The sequence below is a fragment of the Pteronotus mesoamericanus genome, unplaced genomic scaffold (assembly GCF_021234165.1).
Source record: "Pteronotus mesoamericanus isolate MK-2021 breed Mesoamerican mustached bat unplaced genomic scaffold, CSHL_Meso_final scaffold_636, whole genome shotgun sequence".
Taxonomy (NCBI): Eukaryota; Metazoa; Chordata; class Mammalia; order Chiroptera; family Mormoopidae; genus Pteronotus; species Pteronotus mesoamericanus.
Genome location: NW_026555324.1, coordinates 1,776,381 through 1,787,560, shown reverse-complemented (window position 1 = coordinate 1,787,560; position 11,180 = coordinate 1,776,381). Strand labels below are relative to the sequence as shown.

Sequence of the window (11,180 nt, the reverse complement as noted above, 5' to 3'; positions counted from 1 at the left end):
CTCAAAGCAGACTACTGAAGAAAAAGAGAAAGTTTCTCCTTAGAGAAAATAAATCTCAAGTGAGAAAATAGAAATTATATAATATTCTTTGTACAGAAAACATAATTATCTTCACATAGAATGACCAAGTCAATGAACAGGCAGACATACAAGTCAGACATTGCTTTTTTTCAAGGGACTAAAACCCATCTGAGTTTATAAAATCCTACAACTTGAAAGTTGGAAGCGAGGAGTATAGGGGAGCTACCTCCTGGGAAGGGAGAGGGCCCAAACCCTTGAAAGCACCTTCCACTTTCCTCTTCTGTTAATAACAGCAAGTCCTCAGAGACTGGGATAACGCAGACCAATTTGGCTAATTATGAGCTCTGAGCATTGAGCTCCCACGTCCATGCAAGAATAGACCGTGAGCTTGGGCCGCAGCCCTTGAAGTTCCCGTCTCAGTCCGTGGGCTTCACACCCGAGCCTTCTCGTCTCACGTGCCTGCAGCAGGGGCCCATGACGAGCGCGGCCAGGCCGCCGGCCCTGAGGACGGAGCCTGGACCTGCAGCGCCCACGCAGGGCAGGGGCAGTGGATTCCCCCTGCTTGGTCCTCCTCCAGCGGACACGGGACCGCCCCGTGAGTACTGTGGAGATGGTGGGCGGGGCAGGGGCTGTCGGAGCGGTTTCCTTCCTCATGAGGACAAATAGACAAAGAGAGGGAGGGCGCCAGTACAGAAGGTTTCAGATAGTTTTGTGCCTGTACAGGGAGGTTCTGAACACGTAGAAGGAAACAGAGGTCCAATTCACTTCTGATCCCCCCGGGACCCAGTCTGCGCTCGGCAGAGAGCAACCACCACCTCCGGTAGATTTCGCCCAGACTCCTCCTTGGGCCTCAGGAACCGAGCGCGGGCAGCATCGCCACACACACCAGGCGCTGCCCCTCCTGCGCTCTCCCTCCTCCCAGCGGTGCCTCTAGGACTAGGCAGGAGATGGAGCGTGATTACGTGGATCAAGGTCACAGATGTTCTAAGAAACCTATCATTTTTCATTTAAATGAATCTACAACATTGAAACACAAAAAAATGGCTGTGGAGATTTTCATGAACATGCAGCACAGAAAAAAGAGAGGCAGTAAATCGTACTGTGTGGACGGAGGCACCTCTTAGGGTTCCCGCTCACTCTGTGAACGGACCACCTGGGGCAGGACCGGCTTCCTCCCGTCGCTGCCACCTGTTGGAATAACGCGCCATTACACCTTCCCTGCGCTTGTTTTCCATCAACAGACCCACTCTTTCAATGGGATTTCAAAAGCACGAGCGAACTTCTTTTGAGGGCAAACGTCTGCTGGTGCCACATGTTTCCCAGAGATGGGTGTTAGCCCCGATTTCTACGTTAGAGATGCCAGCCCGGAGAGGCGGGCGGACCACTCACACTTCCCCGGGGGCGCGCGAAAGCTGGGGCCTCCGGCGGCCAGATCCCCACCCCAGGGCTCTGTCCCCTCCCGCGCAGCACCGCGCTGGTTTCTCTCCAAACCTGCGTTAGTCTCAGAGGAGCGAACGGGGGCTCCACCACCAATTCCTTCTCCTGGGATTGGGCGAGTTCACCTGTGAATTAGCAAAATGGACCCAGGCGTTCGCAGGGACAGCTCTTACACGGATGTTGTGGATCCTAGGATTTCTACCAGTAGTAACGCATGTGGCAGCACATTTTGTAAACCCGAGATAGGGAAATACCAGTCCCTCCATGAGATGGGAATTGTGATGTGGCTCTATCCTGAAAAGACCATTGCTAGTCAGACTTCAGGGAACTCGCTAATGATATCCCTTGGCAATCTGAGCATGTAGCTGGTTTTGCCTCATTTTTCTCTTGGGAAACTAAATATAGGTAATTCATAGTGAAATGGCGCATATGTCAATTTTTTACAGCCCAAAGAATGATCTTTTATGCCTGTATCTTTAAGAAATTCTCACTTGTGTGATACGGAGAGGGGCCTAAGAACTGTCACAATAAAAAACCTGAAGAGTAAAGTGAAGGTTGCCCCACAGGTAATGCTGTGCACCAGTTAAAGTGCCGGGATGGGAGGGTGTATTTCGCAGGGAGCCTTAAAACGCAGCGCAGTGGTGAGTGAGAACTCGGGGCAGAGCGTGTGAAGTATGAGAGCGTTCAGGTAAGTTTTCAAGAAAACAGCTATGAATACAAAACTCGCTACCAATATTATAAAGATACTGAAAGGAAAATGCATCCACCAGATTGATGACAGTGTTTGAGTTTGAACAACTGAAGTGCAGGGGAAGATCATGCAGGGACAGAAAAAACCCTCAGGTTTTATCAATATTAAACGTGTAAAGGCCCCATGTACAAAGACAATGGCGGGGGAAGGTTTCAGTGTAGGAAGTGGGGGTGCGCGGGGCAGGGGAGATTACTGGGGGAATAAAGGGGACAACTGCAATTGAGCAACAACTGAAAAATAAATATAAATTCTAGGCATGTATTAATAAATATTTATATTTTAATAGGGACAGTGGGTAAAAATGGTATTGAAGATAATTGATAGCATTAATACAACATTTATTCACTGTCTGACAGTGGTTCTCTACTCTGCTTGGTGACAGTGCTCCCCAGGGACTTATGTGTAGAAATTCCAATTTAACTGGTTCCAGGTTATGGCCAGCTCATCACTAAATTTTCTCATTATTTTTTATGTTTTTTTTCATTATCATTTATCCCCCCCTTCACCCTCTTCAAGCTACAAGCTCATGCCCCCCACCACAATCACCACACTGTTGTTGGTGTCCATAAACTCTCTCTCCTTCCTTCTTGCTCAATTTCTCCTCTCCCAAACCCTGCACCTGCAGAGCTGTCTGCCTGCTCTCTCTCTATGCATCTGTATCTATTTTGCTTGTTTGTTCAGCTTCTTCATTTGATTACACACATGAGTGAAATCATGGTACTTGTCTTTCTTTGCCTGGTTTATATCACTTATCTCTAAATTTTAAAAGATAGATAAGTAATTATAAATTCAACTAGTACTGATTACCACTAATTTATGTTTATAATTTAATTTTATTTCTTACGAAACACTATATTGTCAGATCAATTTTATGTCCATTTTGTAGATGAGCAAAGTACTCAAATGTTAGGAATATTAGCCTCTGTACCTTTCCCTTTTGATTTTCCCAGGTTATATCATTTTTGAGGCAAAATAGTTTGTTATCATATAGCTTCTGTAAAGGTACGTTGTATTTACAAATTAGAAACGATCAGCGATATCTGCATAAGCAAGAATGTCACACAAAGGAAGAAATATGTTGACAATGTAATGCTTCAGTAACTCATCATGTTTTGACCTGTCAGGAGAAGTGACCCGAGCTGCCTTCAGGGAGCCGAACTGAGGAGACGTGCAGTCCCTCTGTCAGGAAGAACTGACTTGGAAGCATTTAGGCTGCCATAGGAAGGCCAACTTATGCTTTGAGGCCTGGCTTTGGTCTTCAGTTTCTCAACTGTTTGTTAGAAGGTTGGACTTGGTAAGAAATCAAGACTTCACAAATGTCTGTGGTTAGAGACAAACTTAAGAACAAATTTAAGCCACGACGAACAAAACCAGGGAAGTGCAAACTCACCCGCAGGTGTTTCTCTGAGACTGTGTATCACAGACAGAAAATAGACTTTCTCAAAAGAAAAACGAGTACAGAGTATTCCTGAAAGTTAATTATTTTCTAATCATTGGTGCATTGTAAACTAACACCATCTTTAGGGTCAGGGGTGCTGCATGATTTTGTGCATTTACCAAAGATGTATTACTCAAAATGTGAGGCCCACCAAGGCCAACTATTTACACATTTCAGTTATAGGTGAAGGCCCCTGACCAGTCGCCCACACGTGTGAGTGAGCACTCACCTCCATGAAGGACATTGTCATAAAGCCAAAAAGAGCTGAAAACCCTTGAAGATATTTGTCACAGAAAAAGCTATCAGATTATGAACGTTGTATTTTAGGTTAGAATCCAGTTAATAGAGTTTAAGCTCTTCTAGACTACATTCCTAATTAAGGGAATTTCTGATACTGCATTTGAGTGAGATAAAGTACATTCAACTGCTCCTTAGCAGGCTCCAGTTAAAATGATTGTTTTTTCATAGAAAACAATCGTACCCATTCCAGATTTTTCCTTGAAAATTAGAAGGCTGATATTTTCCTCTGTAGATGGAATTTTTAAATCTCAAGTGTCCTTTCTTCTCTAATATTCTTTGACCCAGTGTCTCCTATGTGGGTGTATATAGAAATAGGAAAATGGCCCAGCCATTGGTAAGGAGAGGGTTGTAAGAGGAGTTCACAACTGAGAAATGTTGGTGAATGTTAAGGGTGGGGGCGGGTGGTGTATGGTCCTCAAGCTCAAGAGAAAATACTTTATTTGTGAATTGCTCGAATCTAAAACACGGACGCCTCTACACTTGTTTTATTTACTCCACACTCCCTTCTTTTTCAAACTGTGTCCCATCTGCACAGAAGCACGGAATCGAACAGGTGACTCAGAATTCTTCCTCCTGGGACTGTCCGATGACCCAGAGCTGCAGCCTCTTCTGTTTGGGCTGTTCCTGGCCATGTACCTGGTGACCGTGCTGGGGAACCTGCTCATCATCCTGGCCGTCAGCTCTGCCTCCCGCCTCCACACCCCCATGTACTTCTTCCTCTGCAATTTGTCCCTGGCTGACATCAGTTTCAGCACCACCACAGTTCCCAAGATGCTGGCGAACCTCCAGACAGGCAGCCACTCCATCACCTACGCAGGCTGCCTCACTCAGGTCTCCTTTTTTTCTCTTTTTGCAAGTTTGGACAGTCTCCTTCTGGCTTTGATGGCCTATGACCGGTTGGTGGCCATTTGTCAGCCTCTGCACTATGTGGTCGTCCTGACCCCCCGCTTCTGTGGCTTGTGTGTCCTGCTGTCATTTTTCTCCTGCTTTTTGGATTCCCAGCTGCACTACTTGATGGTGTCACATCTTACCTTCTGTGCAGATGTAGAAATTCCTCACTTCTTTTGTGACCCCACTCAACTCCTCAACCTTGCCTGTTCTGACACCTCCACCAACAACATATTGATCTATTTTATTGGGGCCATCTTTGGTGGCGTTCCACTCTCAGGGATCCTTTTCTCTTACATGCGAATTGTTTCCTCCATTCTGAGAGTCCCGTCGACAGGGGGGAGGTATAGAGCCTTCTCCACCTGTGGCTCTCACCTGTCAGTTGTTTGCTTATTTTATGGAACGGGCCTCGGGGTGTACCTCAGTTCTGCTGTGTCATCTTCCCCGAGGAAGGGTGCGGTGGCCTCGGTGATGTACACGGTGGTCACCCCCATGCTGAACCCCTTCATCTACAGCCTGAGGAACAGGGACATCAAGAGTGCCCTCTGGAGGATCATCAGAAGAATGGCCTAATCTCAACACCTGTGTCATCTTTTTTGGTTCATAGGACTGGAAAAAACAACAAAATCAAATATGTGTGACAAGAAATTCTCAGTCTGCAGTCACATAGTGTATATATATCCGCACAGCCCTCTGCTTTCTGTCTGCACAGTTTTTCCTCTTAGCAAGCTGTAGTGGAATTGGGAACTTATTTGAGACTCCATACTTCAGTCATAGCCCATCCGTGGTTGTTCATCACATTTAGTCTCTTGGCACCAGTGCCAGCCAACTCTGAGGATCATCATGGATCCAGAGCTCCCTGATGTTTTTAGGTGGAATTTGATGGGCTTCAAATTGGCTTGATTTTTCCTCTGCCCTTGTTTGCTACAAAGAGTTTGTCAAACCACAGAGTCTGAAGGAAGAGTTCCTGCAAGACTGTCTTCACTTCAGACACCAGCCACACGTTCAGGAGTCCCACGGCCGCCCGCACTTCAGACGAGTTGGCCACCATTAAGGGAATTCAATAATTCCCTTCATTCAATAATTTGCTAGAATAAGTCAAAGTACGGGAATTCCCTCAGGTTCAGTAGTTCACCAGAAGGAGCTACAGAACTTAAGACAGTGCTAGACGTGTGATCACAGTGTGCTTATAGCAAAAGGATACAAAATAGAACTAGTCAAAAGAAGATACACGAGGAACTATCTGAAAATCCCGTAGGTAAAGCTTCGTCTCGTCCTCTCCCCATGGGGTTCAGCTCTGTTACCTGCTCCTGCCACAATGTGAGGCGATGCTCAGAGGATTGCTATCCAGGTGGCACACCTGAGCTTCAGTGTCCAGAGATTTTACTGAGGCTTCATCACATGGGTGTGATAAATTGAATTATTTCCCATTTGGTTGAGCAGCCTTTCCTCCCAGACACTGGGCTGACATCACTTGGCCTAAAGCACCCACCATTTACATACATGGGGGTCTTTTTGGCATGACAATGTGCCATCCTCAGTCATCTCATTAAGGTAATCTATCAGGTATGGTCCATAGGGTCCACCGCAAATAACCAATCACTTCTATCACTAACTAAATTTCAAGGGCTCACAGATCACCTCCCAGGACCTGGGACTAAGGCCATGTCTCTTTGCAAGTGAGGCCAAATTCTTCCCCATACGTCTGCTCTTCCACAGGTGTTGATTCCAGGACTGTTACCTGCTAAACATCCTGCGTGCTCATCGTTGTCTCTGAGTCTTTTTGTGAGGAAGCCAACTTGGGATATCTCCTGACTAATAAAATTACTTTGGGAATTTTTGAAAAGATTTTATTTATTTATTTTGAGAGAAAGGGAAAGGGAGGGAGAAAGAGGCAAATAGAAAGAGGGAGGGAAGCATGACTATGTGGTTTCCTCTCATGCACCCACTGCTGGGGATGTGACCTGCAACCCAGGCATGTGCACTGATTGGGATCAAAATGGTGACACTTTTCAGGCTGGAACTTAATCCACTGAGCCGCACCAGGCAGGGCATATTTTGGGAATTTTAAAAAGACAATTCTAAGGCAGTTCTTTGAAAAGTCAGTCATGCTCTGCAAATTATAAGCAGAGTGCTTGGCTCAGAGATGGATAAATTCAAGAGGAGCAGATAAGGTATTGAAATTTTAGGGCAGTAGGGAAGTACTTGTAGAAAATCTTATTCTAGAAATCTGAATTCAGTGAAGCTTGATAAAAAGAGTGTGCAGAGTTTGGGATAAAAAGGTAATGTAACATCTGCAAGAGTATTATACGTCAAAATATCTATTTTAATATGTTAAACCCTTGAGTATAAATAAAATAGGGGTTAAGAATGATAGCTTATTTGGCCTCGGTCAGTGTCTTGAAATCTCTAAAGACTCTAATGTCCAATCAGAAGCACCCTCTTGACCTGATTTTGTTCCAGGTTTGGTCAGATGACCCTTACTCCTTTGTTGCTTGGGTTCAGAAGGCGTTGAGCACAGGGTTAATGGCAGTGACTAACACTAAGGATATTCTGTCGTCCTGGGAGGAGGAGGTTTCTGAAGACCTGAGGAACTTTCCAAGTCTTGCCCATTAGAATACAGAGATGCACAGACAGGCGATGTCAAATAATCGAAGGAACTCTCACTGCAAGCTGGCCGACGTACTACTTAACTCTCTTCGTGTTCCCACTGTCAAAATGCACTAGCATATAGCTACTCAGAGCTTCTGCTGGACAAGCCTTCTGTCTCAGGTCACTGAGACCTCCCAATTTTGTCATTTTAGTTTTTCTTTCCTTTTTCCTTACACCAATCGATGAACTCATCTTAGCCACATTGCCTTAGGTAAAGGATTTGCATTTCCTACTCTCCAAAAACAGTTCAGATAGACATGCTGCTCCTGCAAGAGTGTCCTCAAAGTCTTCAGAATGGTCGCTTTCTCCCCCCTTGACATGGCAGCCAGGTTGCTTTCTCTTAGGTGTCATCAGAACGTGTGACTTCTCTGCTTAGAACCTTCTGACCATTTCCTGTTATTCCTAGAATAAAATGTGAACTCCTTGCCAAGGTCTATAAACCCTTCACGGTTTGGTCTCTCCTACCCCTTTCCACCTTCCAACTCCCTCGCTGGTCGCTGGTCCATTCTAAGCCTTTCCCTGGGAGCTCACGCGTGCCGAACTTCAGGCCCTGCTCCACCTGCTGAAGCAGAACCTCTGTGGCTGGAACCCGTTACAGGCGATCTGTTGCATGCCAAGCTTGTTTACACTTACTGGCTTTCTAGTCCTTCTTTGTGACCTCCCAACCGTTAAACTTAATTATCTACGTCTAAAGAATTCTTCCTCTCTCTTATTCAACTTCCCACTTAAGTGTCAGCACTTAAAGATGCCTGACCACCCATCTAACTTCTCCTGATGTTCTCTCCACTCAGTTAGTCTGTATTCCTCCGGTATTGTCATTACCTTCTGAGTGGACTCTCATGTCTCAAGCATTACAAAAGGCAATCTTTGTGCCAGGCTGCCTCAGTTTCTGTGTTCCAAATTAAACTGATGCAGGTCTTCAAGAAAGAGAGTTTTGGTCTTCTCCAATCCAAAGTATTTTTGTGAAATGTGATATTATTGGCATTAACAGGCGAGACATCGGGCACTTTCATTTCCAAAAAGATACTTCCCTAGAAATTGATTATAAAGATATTTCTATAAAAGCTTTTGATTAAGGCAAAGAGGAATTGCACGAGACACAGTCAAACAGGTAAGGAAGACTTCATTTAAGACTATGCAATAGTGGTCGAGAAGATTGCAATAAGGGGGAGAGACTGAACTCAACTCCAGGGAAAGGAAAGGCAGGAGAATTTCTAAACTGGTATGATCTCGTTTATATGCAATCCCCGGAATGGGCAAATCCATAGAGAGAGAAAGTAGATTAACAGTTGTCAGGGGATGGGTGCAGCGTGGCAATGGGGACTGACTGCTGGCAGGTACAGGGCTTTTGAAAACTTCCTCATCACAGTTGACATTCAATATTATTTTTATGTTTCTTTCAGGTGTACAACATAGTGCTTAGACATTTACATAATTGCTGAAGTCATACCGTCCCTAATTAATCATAAATTGTTAGTAGAATATTATTGACTGCATTTCATATGCTGTGTGTTATATCCTCATGACTATTTAGGAACTACCAACTTATATTTGTTATTTACTTCACCTTTTTCACCCAGTCCACCAATCCTCCTTTTACCTGGTAACCATCTGTTTGTTTTCTGTATCTATGAATCTGTGTTGGTGTTCTTTGTTTACTTATTTTATTTTTAGGTTCCACATAGAAGTGAAATCATAGGCTATTTGTCTCTCTCTGACTGACTTATTTCACTTAGTATAATACCTTCGAAGTCCAGACATCTTGTCGTAAATGGTATGATTCCATTTTTTTTAATATTCCACTGTTTATATGTCCCATTTCTCTTTTGTCCAGTTGTTCTATTTATGGGCATTCAGGTTGCTTCCATACTTTGGCAACTGTAAATAATGCTGCTGTGAACATAGCAGTGAATATATCTTTTTGAATGAGTGTTTTGGATTTCTTCAGCTAAATACCAGAAGTGGAGTTGCTGGGTCATAAGGTAGCTCTATTTTTAATTTTTTCAGGAATCTCCAGACTATTCTCCATGGTGGTGGCACCGACTTGCAATCCCATCAACAGTGCAGGAGGGTTCCCTTTTTTTTTAATCCACATCCTGTCCTACACTTGTTGTTTGCTGATTTAGAGGACAGCCATTGTGACAGGTGTGAGGTGATAGCTCATTGGGGTTTCAGTTTGCATTGCTCTGATGAGTAGTGAGGTTGAGCATCATTTAACGTCTGTTGACCACCTGCATGTCCTCTTTGGAGAAATATATATTCTCAGGTCCTCAGACAAGTTTTTTAATAGGATTTCTTACTTTTTTTTTTAGTGTTAAGTTGTACGAGTTCTTTATAAATTGTGGATACTAGATCTTTATTGGAAGTATCATTGGTTAATATCTTCTCTCCGTAAGAAGGTTTGCATTGCATTTTGTTGATGGTTTCCTTTGCTGTGCAAAAACCTTTTAGTTTGATGTAGTCCCATTCACTTATTTTTTTCTTTTGTTTCCCTCTTCTGAGGAAATATGTCAGAAAAAATATTACTAGGAACAATATCAGGGAGCTTACTGCCTAGGTTTCTTTCTAGGAAACCTAGAAACCTTTTTATGGTTTGGCATCTTACATTTATATCTTTAATCCATTTTGAGTTTACTCTTGGGTACGGTGTAAGAAGGTCTAGTTTCATTCTTTTCCGAGATGAATATTGATGCATTTATGTCATCCTCTCCTGCCTGCAGTGCCTTGGGAAACACCATGATGCAAAGACCTAAGATACCCACTTTCTTTATAGTGAAGAAGATATGGAACTGAACATGATATATCAGGAGAGCCACAGGCCCTCACGTATCCTGTGTCACCTGCGCCTCTGGCAATCACATACCTAGAGTGGCGATTCTGTGACTCAGTTATCGCTCTCCTGAGTTGCTTTGCTGTGCTCGGTCCAGGAACCATACCGAAAGACATGTCCCCTTTCCAGCCAGATTTTTTCATTGTCTGGACTCTTATATTTGTGACTCAGTGAAGTCACCTGCAAAATTAGACTGGACTGAAGAACTTGTTAGTGTCTGATCAGATCTAATATTCTGGATCTTGTGTTTTTTTCTATCTCTAGCGATACATTTTGACAGCTTATTTTGGAAATGCAGAAAGCAAAAATATAAAGACCAGTTCAACCTCATGAATAACCAAATACAATAATTTACCCATCAGTGTATTTTATGATGGGCATACAGTGTGATATGACAAATTCTGAGATGCAGGATTTAAACTCTATGAGCACCATGTTTTTGTATATTTTTGTTCTTCTCTGCTGTATTGCAGGCACCTACCGGAGGATAGTACACCCAAAATGATCAATAGATATTGTTGAGTGAATGACTTTGATAAAAACTAGCAATGGTTCTCAATAAATTGTGCTATGTCTTAATTCTTATTCAACCGATCCCAGTCAGTTCCTCAAGTGGCTGGTATCGACCGGCAACATGCAGGGTTGGAAATCCAACATGAGGTCTGATAATGCATAATAAACGGAAGTTGTGAGGACAGTAGAACTGAGAATAACCGAGCAGTTACCAAAAGAGGTTAGACAAAGTGCTTAAAGAGCCATTGCATCCAAAGTCCTGTACCTTGGGACTGAGAATGGATGGCAAGCAAAATTCGATGTGATGAAGAGGTGGGATTTCTTTAGCCAGCTGCTGCTACCCCATCAGC

The 11,180-nt window shown here is 43.8% G+C and overlaps 1 protein-coding gene across 1 annotated transcript; it reads left to right on the top strand.

Annotated features, from left to right (window-relative positions):
- Positions 1–495: 495 nt before the first annotated feature.
- On the top strand, positions 496–5,408 carry LOC129061547 (olfactory receptor 18-like). The gene is made up of 2 exons (XM_054562229.1): positions 496–616; positions 4,483–5,408. Exons 1-2 carry the CDS (start codon positions 496–498, stop codon positions 5,406–5,408), a joined length of 1,047 nt encoding a protein of 348 aa, XP_054418204.1.
- Positions 5,409–11,180: the final 5,772 nt, after the last annotated feature.

Coding starts and splice junctions, on each gene's coding strand:
- LOC129061547 (XM_054562229.1), top strand. CDS start 496: ATGACGAGCGCGGCCAGGCCGCCGGCCCTGAGGACGGAGCCTGGACCT. Junction 617..4,482: donor AGCGGACACGGGACCGCCCC/GTGAGTACTGTG, acceptor CCATCTGCACAG/AAGCACGGAATCGAACAGGT.